Source organism: Engystomops pustulosus, chromosome 6 (genome assembly GCF_040894005.1).
Source record: "Engystomops pustulosus chromosome 6, aEngPut4.maternal, whole genome shotgun sequence".
Taxonomy (NCBI): Eukaryota; Metazoa; Chordata; class Amphibia; order Anura; family Leptodactylidae; genus Engystomops; species Engystomops pustulosus.
Window position 1 is genome coordinate 56081047 of NC_092416.1, and position 17090 is coordinate 56098136.

General features: G+C 41.1%; 1 protein-coding gene across 2 annotated transcripts in view; it reads right to left on the reverse strand.

Moving 5' to 3' along the window:
• Window positions 1-426: 426 nt before the first annotated feature.
• The window catches only part of LOC140135124 (coiled-coil domain-containing protein 50-like), a 64659-nt gene continuing 47995 nt past the window's right edge, over window positions 427-17090 (reverse strand). Inside the window, exons 6-13 of one of the 2 annotated variants that reach the window (XM_072156199.1) lie at window positions 16658-16730; window positions 13899-14486; window positions 10292-10428; window positions 10142-10204; window positions 9673-9807; window positions 6727-6848; window positions 4627-4721; window positions 427-1402 (exon numbers count right to left, since the gene is read on the reverse strand). In XM_072156199.1, coding sequence (XP_072012300.1) covers window positions 1239-1402; window positions 4627-4721; window positions 6727-6848; window positions 9673-9807; window positions 10142-10204; window positions 10292-10428; window positions 13899-14486; window positions 16658-16730 — 1377 coding nt within the window. In that variant the 3' untranslated portion in view covers window positions 427-1238. The remainder of the gene's footprint in view (window positions 1403-4626; window positions 4722-6726; window positions 6849-9672; window positions 9808-10141; window positions 10205-10291; window positions 10429-13898; window positions 14487-16657; window positions 16731-17090) is intronic. The other variant, XM_072156200.1, reaches the window with a different exon arrangement.

Here is a 17090-nt window from a genome sequence, read left to right on the forward strand (position 1 = left end):
TTTTTAAGGACACTGAATCTCCATAGTCCATAATGCTTCAGTTGCTGGCTCTAACAGTCGAAGCACCAATTTTGCCCTTTGGACTGGCAAATATGAAATAATCTCATGTATGAGACACATGAAATAAATACCTTTGGCAGATCCAAGTAAAATGACAAGGGATGTTACCAGGGGGCTTAGCTATAACAGGAACAGGAAAAGGAAGGGCTTCACCAAAATGTCAGGACCCATTAAATCTTGCTCGCTTCTGGCTGTCTGAAATCTACTTCATTTGTTTGATGACTTTTTATAACTATATCTTAGTAAGATAGTAGAAGGCTAAAACCCTAGCCAAAACAGACTTCAGATTTTGGATGGATCTACCCTTTAATTCCAATAGTATTTCCTTCTTTGTAAAAGAAATCAGACCAACTAGAAATACAAATAATACTTCTTGTATTTCATATATATTTTTATATATAAAAAAAATCCTTTAACGTAAAATTCTAAAGGCATTTGGGATCTATACACAAAAAGCACCAGAAATAATTATTGAAATTAAAATTAAAAAAAAAAAAAAAAAAAATCAGTGCAAAAATATTTAAAAAAAAAATACTGGACTCCTATCAAACGCTGCATTTTGTCTCAATACAAAGTTTGATAAACACTGTAGTCAGTAAAATCTTAAAAAAATTAAATAATAACCTAAAATGAAAGAAAATAAGCAAATTAGTGATATTGATATGAGAATAACTGCAAATAATAATAATATTAATACGATTAATATTTGTAATGTTTTGCAGGTCGCCTCTGTAGATTAATACAGTTTTAGATTATTTTTCATTTCCATTGGGAAGCGGACAAGGGGCAGGGCAAATTTATAGAAAAAAAATGAAGAAAAATCCATGAAGTTGATGGTTTAAATGAATAAGCCACGATGCTTGTCATATGCAGAGTCAATAGCACACAGCTAATATTGTTCTAATAGACTGGACAGAAGATATCTAAAATGTGCTTTTTCGTTGCTGAACTGGGACATTCAGCTCTATATTATTAAAACAGCCATTCTCTAGAGTCAAAAAAATGCCTAAGGCACCTGAATGCAAGAAATTCAGATTATCGTCTTCATCCCTGAATGAGTTAATACCACTTGTGTTGACACACGTTGAAGATCGTCCACAATGATGAATTGACATTGAACACAAAAAGTTTGGCAAGAAGATGACTGCTACAAATAATAGTATGAATGGTAACACAAGTCACTGCTGTTTGCATCCTTCCTTCTTGTCTTTGGGTTTGCTGCGCCCCAATTTCTCCGATTGCCGCTTGGTCGGTGGTATAAATATTGGTTCTGTGCCGTCCTCCATGAAGTCGTAGAATCCGTCAACTGGGACAGGTTGGGTCTGCGTTGATACTGGAAATTCTGTAATGATGAGAAATAGTGTGATGACTAGAACTATAGTGTTACCATCAAAACCAAGCATGAAAAACCAGCGACACTGACCATATAAGAGCACCCATAGAGGTCTATGGCAACCAGTCATGGTGCGGTGATCACACAGCGTCTCACCACACCGTGATCTGGCCGCGTGTGGCTGCTCAGCTTTCAACTGAGAGGGGAGGGGTAATCTTTTAAAAAATCTTCATCAAAATCAGGAATGGAAAACCAGGGACACTTAGGCCCCTTCCACACTAGCGTTGCGTTTCACGTCAGGGTGCAATGCGTGAAAAACTGACGGTTTTGGCTGCGTTTTTGTTCCATTTTTCCTTGGAGTAATTAGCGTTTTTGCGTTTTTCACGCGCGTGTTGTTAGCGTTTTTTTTGCGTTTTCGGCGCATTTTTCACGCGTGAGTCAATGGGAGACTCGAGCATTTTTCAAAGGGACCATGGTTTGGGATTAAAATGTGTTATTTAATTGAAAAATAATGTCTTCTGATAAGTTGCAAACAACTGCGATCTATTCTTCACTGTTCCCCGTGTATATTATCTCCCGACAAGTTAGCAGATGTGAAGAACAGTGAAGAATAGAATAAAAACAGTGAACACAGTGAACACAGGATCATTTAAGATAAAAACACAGTGCAGAACACAGTGCAGAATAGATTACAGATGTTCGGCACATCTGCTTACATGTCGGGAGATACGCGCGGAACGGTGCGCCCAAAATAGCATGTGAAGAACAATATATAGGTGTGTGAAGAACACATTGCAGATGTGAAAACGAACGCAAGCACGCGCGTGCAAAACAACGCTAATGAAGAAAGACCCATTGAATACAATGGGACAGAGTGCAATGCAAGTTCTGCGCGTCAAATGCAAGCGCAGAACTCGCGCGTGAAAAACGCCAGTGTGGAAGGGGCTTTACTGATAGATCCAGGCACTGTGACTGTGGTAATATTCTTATATTTGTTATCCATGGCCTCCGTCCTTCTAAAATAAACGTTTAATATTATGCTAGAGTCTGAAGGGCTCTGGGGTTGTTACCAGCCCTTCCAGGCTCTGGCTTCACAGGTTGCTACACTTTGCAGAAGCACATCTCACACCCTTGGTCCCTCTGCACTTTCCCCCTACCTTTGCCTGCTGTCATTTCACAGAAAGGAGGGGAGAGTGCTCCTGCACACTTTAACAGTCTGTGATGCTACAGCATGGAGGGGTTCTTGTGACCACAGTCACAGTGCCTGGATCTATGAGTAATTGACCCTGGTTTTTCATACTTGTGTTTGATGGTAGATTTCCTTTAAAGGGCTTCCTTTTATAAATGTATCCACAGGATAGGGGTAACTAGTTGATCAGTGAGGGTTCGAGTGCTGGGATCCCAACGATCACAAAAAAAAACCCCAAGAAGACCGCGATCTGGAGAACGAGAATCCCTTTCTCACTATTTGATGGAGTGGTAGGACGAGCATATTTCAGGGTCCCGTTCTGATGGTCAGTGGGGGTCCCAACAGTCAGCCTCTTAATGATCATGTAGTTATTCCCTAGTCACATGATGGGAGATAAAGGGGAGTCCAAGATTTCTAAGCTAACATAAAAAAACAAGCCGTCCTAAAAACCTGAAGGGTCACACACACACCTAGTATACCTATGCGTTTATGTTACGAAGAACTTAATGTGCAGCACTCCCATGTGGCCAAGGCTAAATTCACATCTGCCAAGGGTGGGGGTATCTATACTGAGACAGAGTATGATAAATCCTTATAACAGTCATATACAAGGACCTCACATTGATTACCAGATAAAGATCAGAAAAATAAACCATTTCCAGGTATACATCTTGGCAACTATATAGATGTGCAACAACCCTGCCAACTTATAGGCAAGGTGGTAGTTGCAAATAGAGCCCTCTCCATGTCAGGATTTCTCTGATGAGCCTGTGCAACTCACCCAGAGGATAATGCTAGGAGAATATAGTGTAATTGCAGATGTAGATTCTGCCTGGAAAGGCAACAGTTAAACTGGTGTAAGTAATTATCCAATTATTTGGCTGTATTGTTAGCTGGAGTGTGATTGGAGAGGTGCTACCACCTGACCAGGGGGAGTATAAAACCTCTGTGCAGTGGGAGCACATGGTATTAGCTGTGTCACACTGCAGAGTCAGAGTGAAGATAGAGATAGTGGGGCAGATTTATCAAGTGTCTGAAAGTCGGAATCCGATGTTAATCGTGTTTGGGCCGTTGCCTGCTATCTGCTGTTCAATAAAGAACTGTAAGTTGATTCGCACAACGTTGCCTCCGTCTGATCCCTGGGTACAACTGCTTACCACCACGGGCTTCCCTATCCATTACCCAGGGACTTATCTTACAGACACCTCAGGGATTGAGACAGGGAAAAACCAGTACATCAGCCTCTCCCTCCTTATTTTCTTGCACACACGTCCTGCTGGAGACCTGCCAGGCTGTAGGATACCAAGCACCGTGACCACAGTGTGCCCTAGACCGCACTAGCCAGCCTTTTCGGTATTCGGGGCCCCGGCTGCCTCCAGGCCCACAAGAAACGGCTAGGCCCCGGTGGGGGATGTAGCAGATGGAAGAATTCATATTGCTCAAGTACATCCAAGATGAAAAATGAAACAAATTTGTCAGTAATTCATGTCTTGTTTCGTTTCTTTACCCGATGCTGGTCTATATGGACTACACCGTGAAGTCTGATCCTACAGTCATGATTTGCTCCCCTGTGCATGCGGTACAGCTACCCCTAGGTAATAAATTGTAGAGTGAAGAGGATCTGCTGGGTCCCAATGAAAAAGCAGTACCAAACTCTAAACTCAACAACAATGTATTGCTCATAGGACGGGTCTCCTAATTATATAGGGAAGAAAGACTTTATGGTACCTTTACTCCTGAGACATGCAGGGAAAATGGCCACAGGAAAAAAAAGACGCCCCTTTGGCAACTGCCGCAGCTTTCAGCTACACTTTCCCAGCGCTGGGAGCAAAGTTTCATTATTGCAAGTATCATCCGAAATAATTGTCATTGTGGGTTTTTACCCAGCACGTGGGTTGGCTTTGCACATCACCTCTTCTTCATAGACGGTAAGCTCTTGTGAGCAGGGCCCTCCTTCCTATTGTTTCATATGACCGTTTCTACTCTGTAATGTCTTATTTGTATAAGTTATATAAATAAAGAATATTATTATGGGAGGTGGTACCTGGTGGGCAGACTGCAAAAACGTCAGGCTGGGAGTCCTTCTTTGACTTAAATGTGGGGTCAAGTTCTTCTGCAATATTTCGAGGTGATCGGAGCCTGAAAAAACAAGGACAAGCTATAAGCCATGGGTGACATTAAAACCCCCAAAAAATATCAATTTAACACATGGTTCACCAGGTTCCCAATGTGGGGGACAACCAGAGCTCAACTGTATGGTAAATCAAAGGAAATCTACCATCAAAATTCATAAGTACAAATCAGGGACACTTACACATAGATTCAGGCACCGTGACCGTAGTAATCACCGTGACCGTAATATGTGTTATCCATGACCTTCTTCCTCCTAAACTCAACTGTTTGCAGGCTGTTTTACAGGAGCACTTCCACTCTCCCACTCTGTGAGATTACATCAGACAGAGGGAGGGGTAAAGTGCTAAGGGAGCAGTGAATGAGTGAAACAGTGTAACAGCCTGTGAAGCTGCAGCATGAAGGAGCTCTGGTAACATGATGTAAATCCATGATGTTAAAAGGGGATTTTAGAAGGAAAGAGACCATGGATAACAAATATAAGAGGATTACCACAGTCACGGTGCCTGGATCTACGAGGAAATGTCTTTGGTTTATGGTAGATTTACTTTAACCAAATAGTGGCTGGATATCTTTAATAATAAGAACAGCTTTGCCATGCTGAAGTCTTGGAAAGCTTCTTTACACAAGGATACCTTCCTATATATTTATAACGGCAAAACAAAACATATTAGGCAATGAGGAATCAAAGAAAGAAAAGGGAACATTATAGTTACAGTTCATACAAAAACCCAAAGCGATTTCCATTAACCCCTCCTGTACCATTTTAGCAGCCTTGTCCTACAAGATATAACGAGCTGAAATTAAATGTCTAAGTGTAATAATTTCCATAGTGTCGTTCAGAGTGATTTGGGTAGCACAGCCCACAGCGTGTGGGTCTAAACTACGGTTATTTTTAGAATTTGCTTTGTTTTTTGTAAGAACCATAAGCAGTGAAAAAATACAGCGAAAGAAATGCTGCCTGCTAGACAAGCAAATCAGATCAAAAGAAGCAGATCTGAGATACAGGCAGTCCCTGGGTTACGTACAAGATAGGGTCCACAGGTTTGTTCTTAAGTTGAATTTGTATGCAAGTCAAAAATGTGTATTTTATAATTGTAGATCCAGACAAAAAAAAAATTCCCCAGTAACAATTGGAGTTTCAAAATTTTTTTCTGTAATGGAACCAAGGATTATCAATAAATGTTCATTATAGACACCTTACAGCTGATCATTGTAGTCTAGGACTATAGTAAAGCATCCAGAGAGCTTCACCGGAGGTCACAGTGGGCAGAGGGGTCTGTCTTTAACTAGGGGTCGTCCGTAAGTCGGGTGTCCTTAAGTAGGGGACCACCTGTATTGCAATGAGATAAAAGAAAGCAAAGATGGGAACGACAGGAAATGTCTGCACTGAAAATGACACAAGCGGTACATCTAAATATAAGGAGACTTCCTTTACCTGTACTAGAAACATGGCTAAGCCTAAAGAAAAAGGTTTACATTCAATGTTGTATCCTCTTCACTATAGTTTGTCAATGAGATCTCTGCTTGCCCTCAGTGAATGGAAACATATTTGTTTAAATCCAGAGGTTACAAAAGGTTATTCTTATGTCCAACAGATTGTACATAGGCGTCCTATGTGCAGCAATAACCAAACAGATTTATATAATATCCTGTCTGAAGACTGCATAATATAGAGTAAGAGGATATAAGCAGATTGTACCGTTTCCCTTAAGCAGGCAGCATGTTATAGAGCAGGAGTGAGTGAGTAGATTCTACATAATGTCCTATCTTAAGGCCCAAGACAGTAGGAGGAGCTGAGCAGATGATACAAAGCCTCCCATAGGCAGGTGGCATGCTGGCATGCTATAGAGCAGGAGAAGCCAAGCAGCTTGTTCATAGTGTCCTATCTGCAGGCAGCATGTTATAGAGCAGGTGGAGCTGTGCATACTGTACATAGTACTCTACCAACAAGCAGCATGTTATAGAGTAGAAATTATGTGATCAAGAAGGTATGGTGAGAGGAAGTACATACTTGGTCTGGTCAAGACTTCCTTCTACAGCCGAGAACTCCATTTTCTCAGGAGTACGACACTCTGTTGGGGAAGCCAGACCCTCTGAGTCTAGTGGTCCTTGATTAGAAGAAGGCACGTCGTTCTATAAAAGCAAAAATCACATTATTACATGTAAGTCTTCAGATGCACATGTAGCCCTGGGCCTGACATACTTGGAGCACCATTTTGGGAGATCATCCAGGTATAATACTGCTGAAAGTGGACAATCCCTTTTAACCATCATCATCAAAATTCTGTCCAAGTCATTGCTTTTCTGCGATTCAGCCAACAGCCACTATAGCTCCTACGGGAGTACTATCGGACTATTATTCAGCCTATACTTGTAAAGTTGCATATCAAAATTGCACATTTGGATTCCGGTAAGGCTGGATGACAGCTCCTATGAGGGTGGTAGATACAGCTCCAGAATATTGCTCGCTGGAAAGCTTTTGCAGAAGTAGCTGACCAGGAGACACCATATTGATTTCTATACACTCCTGCATCTCAAGGTCACATTTCTCTCAGGTTACATTGCAAGCAATTTGCAGAGATGTCCGGTTATTCTGACTTACAAGAATTTGCTCATCTCCATCAGAGTGATTAGTACGTAACGACAAAGAGGAACCACAGCACCATCACCACAAAGCTGCAAATGCGGCTGAAGATAAAGGCTGCCGAGCAAACCAGCGGCAGCTCCTTCTGGTAAGTGAAGTGAATGTGGGCAATGCAGGACTATAAATAGTCATAGGATGCAGGGCTGTAATAGTGAGGTAGAATTGTACTAGTGGTGACTGTGCACCATGTCATATATACAGCATCCAGAGAACACAGCCCCAGGAAACCAGTGACCCTCCTGAACAATAGTCAAGGAGCCGCAGATTAGCAAAAATACCACCACAGAAACCAAGTACTGCATCTGTACAATAACTAATACAGACCCAAGTGCACTAGACAATAATAATGGAGACCCCCCATCCCACTAGCAGACATATAATACAGAAGACCCCCAGAGCAGACACACGATAGTGGAGACCTCCAAGGCAAACACATACAGTAATAGTGGAGACCCCCAGATCTGACTACAATACTCTTCTCCTTCCTGCTGCACTTCTCAGGGTCACCAGGACCCAGTGCAGAGCCCAAAGCAGGAGAGGCCCCAAGCAGTGAGTACAGAAGAGCTGACATGTATTCACCACCAGTTCCCCTCTTGCTCCGGAGGTTGCGCTGCCCTGGGTTGTCAAGCCCTCCTATATTTGACAGGTATTAAAACAGGGTCTCTCATCTATGGCTGGGGTCCTAGAGATCTAAGGCATCATACAGTATAAAAAGGAGTCATTCAACCTCCATCCTCTACCTTCTCCCTCATAGATTGTAAGCTCTTGAGAGCAGGGTTCTACTCCAACTGTTTGAAATAATGACCTTTTTATCAATTCAGAGAAATGGGCAGTAAAGTCGTGTTGTGAATGGGAGTTGCAAACAAAAATCCAATTCCTGCCTATTTTTGCACTGCCTGTGTCTCCAGTTAGGGCCACAATCATAGGGGGTTTAGAGAGATTGTGCCTGGGTTATAGAGTGGAGGACGTATCCGTCAGCTCTCTGGAAAAGAAGAACACGGGAGCACGGAGGAGGCTGCTGAGAGCACGGGAAGTGCTTTTTACTATGCTGGGGCCATCTATACACAGGGTACAGGAACGTAAGGTCCGCTCATCTCAGTATATAAACAGAAAACACATGTGTTTGGGGGTGCTCCCCAAAAATATTGAGTTAGGGGCCCCAAAATTTCTAGTGGCAGCCCTGTCTCAAGTTTTGTATCAGACATGATGTGATCTGAAAGATGAGATTCTTTTCTTTAATACAATACTATAACTTTATATATAGATCCCAATATATGGGTATGTGAAATGACCGATACCCTCTACAAGGGACTCATCTGAGGCTAAAATTTACTCTTCTCATTACCATTTGGTTTTTTTGGTTCTCTTTTTATAGGTAAATAGGTGGCATTTCACATATAAAAGAGGAAACGCTATAAATTATTCCTATAATATCTGAGAGAGAGGATATTAGAGGTGTAAAGGCTGGTGACAGAGTTCCTTTAAATGGTTATTATCTTTTCAGCAAACTTTGAATAAATCTGTAGAACAAGTGAAAACATGAAACTCTGTAATATCTTACTAGAACAAAGTCCTTCTTCCTTCACTTACTTCGGCTCTTATTTCTCCTTTCTTACTTATCTGCGTTGCACTACTAACAAGACAGACAGAATTTTCTGAAGTGTAAGAATATATAAAGGCTCTTTGCAGAGAAAACAGACAGCTGGGTCTCTATCCAGCAGATGAGAGAACATACAGATCAGTATTCTCCGATCTGCTGGGTACAGACCTAGCTTTCCCTTTCCTCTGGAAAGAGCCTCTGTGTATTCTGACACCTCAGTGCACATGAGAGAAGCTAGAAATATTTGCATCTTATGTAATAACAGAAGTGGTCTTAATCCTCATATAAACACACCGGAATACAGATTTCTGAAAGGTTTATTTAAAGGCGAGGTATGCATTACAATAGCAAAAAACCTGCTCCCTTCCCACAGGGCCATGGGCGACCTCACTAACAAGGCAACCTCCAATGTAATCACAGAATGGTCCAGTCTGAAGAGATAAAAAGTCCAGTCCTTTATGGAAGGAATGCATGGATATAGGTACAGTAGGTCACACTTTAAAAGAACATCCCCAACTAGTTTTATATGTCCTCAAAGCACTTCTAGCACTTCGAGATAGATTGTTTTGTGATTGCAGAGGTATTCTTCTACCCGACTGACCCCTCTGGACTTTATAGCATTTCTAAGATGTGAAAACTGAACTGTTCACTATAGGTCGTTGCTATATACAACTGTATTTTAGGTGGTTTTGTTTAAGGTTTTGTGGACTTGCCTTCATCGCTATGCTCTTTCTTTCACTGAAGCTACAAATACTTCCATCATCATCATCACTGTCTCCAGGTAGGTCCAGTTCCTCAGATTTCCTGTGAGCTCTCAGCTCTTGTTGCTGAATATACTTGGCTATTTCCTGCAGAGATAGGCAAGACGAGTTACAGATACTGCCCATATAACAGATGGCATCAGAGTATATAGCAGTCCTCCTGATGCATCAGAAGTGTTCACAACTCCACAAAGTCCAATCTATTTTAAGCTTTTGTCCAAGCATGCTAAAAGTTGGAGCATCACTCAGAAGGTTAAGGGTTACACCACGTTGCTACGGAAACATATCCAACATGAACCCTATTGGGTGAAATGGAAAATAATTTGGTGGAGATGATTAAGTGGAATCTAAGGAAGATTAAGACCTGGATACATGTACACAAATGAAATGAAGTTAGTTGAGTCAAGTATCTTGATCTTACTTCATCTTGTGCCACCTGAGCTGCCCGAAAGTCCTCATGTTGTTCATGACGTTTCAGCTTGGCCTGTAGAAAAGATTAAGAATGGATGATACTTATCTTCTGTGGATCTCCCATGAGCCTCTTATGCTATACAAGAATTGGTGTACTTACTATACGCTTCTCTTCCTCTTCTTGGAGGCGACGAGCTAACTCCTCATCCTTTAAGAGCTGGTCAGAACTCTGGACATGAAGCTCTGCCATCTTCCAGTCAAGTGGTTCTATACTGAAGCTTGATCTGGTCTCCTCACCTTGCCATAAAATAAAAGAATGGCTTTAATACAAATTTACAGGGATGTTGGGTATTTATGGGATGAAGAATTGCGCATTAGACAACCCCAGCGTTGATCAGCTGACATCAGCTCTGGCCTTAAAATACTGGAAATCCATTCCATTTAACCTAGTCTCCCCTAACGGGTGTAGCGCTACTATCGTTTGAAGAATTAAAGTCAAAGCATAAATGGCTGGAGTTTGACCACTTGATTGTGATCCGTTTTGTGCCAGTTCTTCAACTACACTTTCTAAAATTTGGACAAAATACGGGAATGTAAGACAATTTGACAATAAGTCCCCAAACAAGAGGTGGCTGCCAGGAAATTACAATTATTATACGCAACATAATTTCTCCTCAAAGGAAATTGGTTATAATATTTGCATGTTAAAAATCTACCTTATTCTTAGAGCGGATGCTGCCAAAAGTTCCCCAACAACAGATAAATGTAAACTAGTTGGAAACAGTAAACTTTTCCTTGGGTAAAAATAAAAAAGGTATGAACTTGAAACTACAAATATAGGGTTACTGTATGCCACCTACAAGAACCAGAAAAATTTTTTTTGGGTGTTTTTACTCCAAGTCAGTACCTTGGTACATAACGAAGGCTTTGTTCAGTTGTCCGAAGAAGGCTTCCGTTATTCTGCTGTGTTATAGGAGCAGAATGGTTAAATAATATAAACCCTTGATGGAACGCATAATAGACACTGAACGTGCCCAAAAGACCATTTCGATTACAATGGGACCCCTTTGGTTCCTATTGGAGAGTCCATTATTTATACCAAAAATTAATCTATAAATGGAATATGTGACAGGGGCCACTCACATAGCCTTCAGGGCAGATGTGACATAAAATATGCCATAAAAGATCTGGTTGCCGTCTGAACTCAGAAATCCGCCAAAGAATGACAAGGAGCCCAGCATATAAGAACAGTGCCCAACCAATGCATCTAGGGACTGGAGCAAGGTGTTAAGAAGGGTGATTTGCTCCAAATGAATCTATTTGATTATGCATATTGTATTTTTCCTAAATAGTAAATAGCTTCATTCTTAGTTCTGCTACATGGATTGTCAAGGACAGATGATTGGTGGGGGTATCAAATCTTCAAATGTGTCCTTTTCAAATATATGAAAACGCCAAGTAGCTGTAGAGCAGCAGGGGGCATCACTAAGGCAAGTGTGGGGCGTTTTCATATATTTGAAAAGGATGCATGGAAGAGCGGTTTCTCAAGAGTGGCGGGTGACTGGTCCTTTACAGCCACTTCCAGGTGACAAGTGCCTAGTCACACAACACATGGTATTGAAAGGTAATATATAACATATCTTTTTTTCTGTAAAACCTAATTTTTATACAAAAAGTCTTTGGCAGTGTATGTACTATATGCTCTGTTGGGGCTGCAGGGGTGCTAAATTGGGTCTCCTGGTGACAGGTTACCTTTAAGGACTCTGGTGAAGTCTCTGGATGCTTTGATCAGCTGTTAGGCGTGTATAATGAAGTTTTATTAATAATCCTTGTTCCCACAACAGAACAAAATTCTGAAAATCCAATTGTCACAGGAAGAATTTTTTTTTAATTATATATATAAATTCAACTTAAAGGGAACCTGTCACCAGGAGATCAATTTTTAGCACTCCCCCAGTCCCCACAGAGCATAGTACATGCACTGCCAAAGTGTTTTTGTATTAAAAATTGGTTTTACAGAAAAAAAGATATGTTATATTGTACTTTCATTAGCATCTGCTGAGTGACTAGGCAGTTGCCTATTGGGAGGGTCTGGAAAGGAGCAGTCCCCCCCACCCTTGGGGAACCACTCCTCCATGCGACCTTTTCAAATATATGAAAACACCCATCACTTGGTTAGCGACGCCCCCTGCTCCTCTACAGTCAATCCTGAGTGTGGGGAGTTACAAGCGGTCCCCTACTACAAGAAAAAATTTTGTCTAGAACTTTAATCATAAAATATACAGTTTCGACTTACATACAAATTCAACTTAAGAACAAACCTCCGGACCCTATCTTGTACGTAACCCGGGGACTGCCTGTATTCATATATTTGAAAAGGTCACATGTTTCCCAAGGGTGGGGGAAGGGGGACTGCTCCTTTCCAGCCCCTCCCATTGGGCAACTGCCTAGTTACACAGCAGATGCTAATGAAAGGTACAATATAACACATCTTTTTTTCTGTAAAACCAATTTTTTTTTATACAAAAACACTTTGGCAGTGTATGTACTATGCTCTGTGGGGACTATAAGAGTGCTAAAAATGGGTCTCCTGGTGCCAGGTTCCCTTTAAGTACAAACCTAAAAAAACCTATCATGTACATAACCCGGGGAATGGCTGTAGAGTAACCCCAATGTATAATTACACGCTTATATCAACTCACTTTTATTTTCATAGGACATCACGCAAGTCTAAGGGTCTGCTCAGGCTTTACACATAAATAGTTGATATAATAAAGCAGTCAGGCTGGATTTATCACATTCAAACCAAGAATCACAGAATCCCTAAACTCTCTCTTAACCCTTTACATTGCAGTTTATTCTGTACATATTCAATACTCGCTTTTCTTTTAAAAATTCCACGATCCACAATTTCATAGCATTTAAAGCCCAAGAATTTCGTAAGAAAGTAAATCCCTAAATAATACATTTTTTTTGCAAATATGAGGTCATTGTCACAGGCTAAAAATAACTCAACATTTCAATAAAATTCTAATAGAGTATGGAAAAGGGAGGACAGTTGATTTATACTGCGACCAATGATGAAAAACATACATGAAACACATCAGAAACTCCCTACTATTTCCATCCATCAAAACAAACTTTTCTCTGTTCTTCTGCTCCAAATCCTTTAAATCAGCTTTAGAGTAATGGGCAGGAAATACCCAACATAAATGCAATTGAAGTTTTGCAAAGTTTCCTAGCCAAGGATTGTGCCCAAAATCTTGAATTGGATTATTTATACTTTAGACTATGATTTCATCTATGGTACATGGGGATCATGTGAAGACTATTAAGAAATACATTTTGGCAGTGAGTTTTGTCTGCGGCATCTTCTTTCACATCCCTGTTCTTGTACCTTGTCCTACTTCCTTAGACTCTCACTACTATACATATAAATTTACACATTTTACATGGTCTCTCATGTTCTCCTGCATTGTAAATTTTTTACTGTAGGTCTGGTCTCTCCCACCTACAAGTGTGTTGCATATTCGAGTAACAAATCAATGCTCCATCATCGTGACTTAAGAGAGAGCGGATGTGTCCTAAATCTAATGCCATGTTCTCCACTGTGCAAACAAACACCCTGGTTTCCATTGTACATAGACCCCACATAAATGAATCACTTAGACAGACTGCACGTGTTATGTTGTTAGCCATGGTAAGTATACCATATATTTAGTGCCTCAGTCATGTACCTTATGCCTAGTAATTACAATAAAGAATACCTGAGCTCAGAGCTTGACTTGATATCCTACATGAAGGCTTATTTGATGGTCGATGGTGACGAGGATCATGGTTTTGGTTCCACTGTGAGCGTCGACTCCGCTTATCCTTAACACAGTGTTCAGGGCAGTCATCACTGTCCGAGCTGGAGCGTCTACATCGGTCAGAGTGATGCCTGCAATGTTTATCTCGATGGCCCCTTACTTTCTCCTCTTTTCGAACCATGTCCCGCTCATGGCTAGACGTTCCCTCTGAGCTACTAGGATGACCTGGGCTTCTTTCTGAGGAGCTCCTATGACTCCTGTAAGAAAACTGCACTGGTTGATCTTTACGGCTGGGCTCCTTCCAAACGTCTGGTGTTTTGGAATTGTTACTGTCATAATAGACTTGGCCAAAGGACACACGATTGGAGATCATTCTTCCAGGGTGCTCTTCTGCGTTTTTTGAGCTATGGTCCCTCTCAGAACTTCTGTGCCCTCGACTGTAATCTGAGGCATTATGGTGCTTAGAACTATCATTTCGGAAGGCAAATCCTTCCTCCTCCTCATTGTCCAAAGACGTCAGGTATTGCCGCTGCCGGCTGCTGTGTTCTTGTGTATACATGCAACAACACAAAGCTGAGGTTAGTAAGCGTGCACATACACAGAAACAACTGCTTAAGGCACAGAAGGATCTATGCATCATCTCGTAACATTTAACACAGAACAGGTTTGACTACAGAGAAAAGCATTCAAGTGGGTGAGTGAGGTGAGCAATGGCTTAAACATGATCAGAAAAGCTATAATTTAACTGTCCAACACATAAATTAGAGACATACAATCCACAGTGAACGTGTATGGCCAAAGTGGGTTAGGGTGGGAAGGGTTAAGTCAGGGCAAAAATTCCCCTAGTTTGCAGCGAAGCACACACACAAAAAATAAAATTTCAATATAGGTCCTCACCACTGGTGAAGAACATTATTATGCATGCTTATAAGTGGAGCTCGTCTAAAAGGGGCATTCCCACTTGAGGTAATTTTTGGTACATCCAAAGAAACTCCAATTCTCATCCACTTCATCTTCCCATCCAAGTAAATGGAGAGGTGTCCATGGATTTAAGCGACTTATAAGGGTGTTATAGAGATTCAACAGTGGCAAATGCTGACAGGTACTTATGGCATCCATATGTTTGGTGCAACGGCTTATTCACTCTACCTCCAGGATGAAGGATTGTAAACCTAGCACACTGACAAACTGGTGTGTGCTCCCTCTGGCTCTTCTTTTAGTTTCTTATGTCCTTATTTGTAAGGAAAAAAAAGGCATTCAAATGAGCCCGAGGGCTCCAGGATAGCAATGGAGCCTGCATCAAAAATTTTTTTTTTCAAAAACTAGGGCATAACAAAGTAAAAAGAAAAGCAAACTAAAAGATCCTGCCAAAGGGGCACACTCCTCTTTCCTACAGTCCTATATGACACCTATTCACCAAGAATGGTTAAACTTCTACCGCAAATATAGAAGGATCCATCAAGGCATGGCTACGCCAACATGACAGACTCTATAATTATTAGAATTAGCTGAATTTTTCAGCACCAAGTCCGCCTTTCATAATATTTTTATTATGGACTCACCCCATTTTTAATAGTATGTACAGACAAAACACAAAGGTACATATAATACTATTATAAAACAGGCTGGACTGCAAGTAACAAGACTTTATTGGCAACGAAAGTGACATGCAAAGCACTTGTTGTTATCCGATGGGTGTGGGATAAATTGTAAGGTCGGTCTTACTCATCAATTACTCTGATGAAATCCTTGTCAATAGTGGTCTTTCATTTTAGTCATAAAAAGTAGAGTTAACCATGTAAGTTCTCAACTGTTCTCTTAATACACTGCAGTATCTTATGGGTTTCTGAATAATAAAATAAGTACGGGCTGGCGTATTGAAACAATGTAAAAATGTTAAAGTGGGTGACAACCACAAAACTGCAGAATTTTGTGTATTCTGCTGTGGTCACTGAATTTTATCCTGTATCTACCTATAATGGGACACATTTTGCGTGCTGCATACAGTACAGTCAGTAGGTTTCTTGTGCCTCAGCCTTACAACTGTGTCTCTCCAGTTTACTCCTCACGATCTAGGAATATCTAAACTAAAATGCAAGTCAGGAAAACAAAACCTTCAGTTCCCTGTCGAATAAGGCAGCTCCCTTGAGATCAATGCTTGACCCAATGAAACCCAGTGAGATGAAGTGGCCAAACCGGCAAGACGTTTCCAAAAGTAAGAGACACCCAACTGTAGACAGCTCTGTTTGAATGTTATTACATCTCCTCAGAACAGTGTAGGTAACAGGTTTTAGTTGATTTTCCTTAAGAGATTGCCTTTGAAGGGCACCTTTACAGGAGTCCCGAGTCTATGGACCAAGGCAATCTCCAAGCATACTTACATAATTATAATAGTGGGAATAGTGGGGTCTTAGAGCCCCTTCATCAAGAATATATAGTATGGTAGTATACATAACATACCACTCTTCAAATGCGAGGTGTGGCACGGGTGCTTCTTTTATAACAGGACTAAACAAGGTGTTGTCAGTGAGTCGTGAGTAAAAGGATTTACAGGGTAGTGAGAATTTCCAGTGAGTCAGTACTGTGCTTGTTTTCAGCCCCCTCATTCACAAAAACATCTGATCAGTGTCATTACTTAAATCTGATTGCAGATGGTAGAGTTTCACAATGATTTGTCATGTAAAGCCCCCTGGGGGTAGATAAAGCAGTCCTCATACCTCCCCGGGACCTTTCCTGGACATTCCTCTGCAGCTCTTCCTCCTCCAGCTGCTGCAACCGTTTGGCAATTTCCTAAAAGAGAGGAAGGAATTACCGTATATGAAGAGGGAGAAGACACTTGTGACGCTTCAAATTACTAGACTACAGTTTTAACATACAGATTTAATAATTCTGGGGAAGAATTTTAATCCCTTAAGGACGCAGCCTTTTTTTCGCCCCATTTTTCACTCCCCATCTTCAAAAATCTATAACTTTTTCATTTTATGGCGTACAGAGCTGTGTGAGGGCTTATTTTCTGCATAACAAACTTTACTCCTCAGTGATGTTATTTATTATTCCCTGCAGTGTAATGGGAAGCTGGAAAAAAAATTCCAAATGTGTTGAAATAGGTCAAAAACCAAATTTGCGTCACTTTCTTGTGGGTTGTGGGAG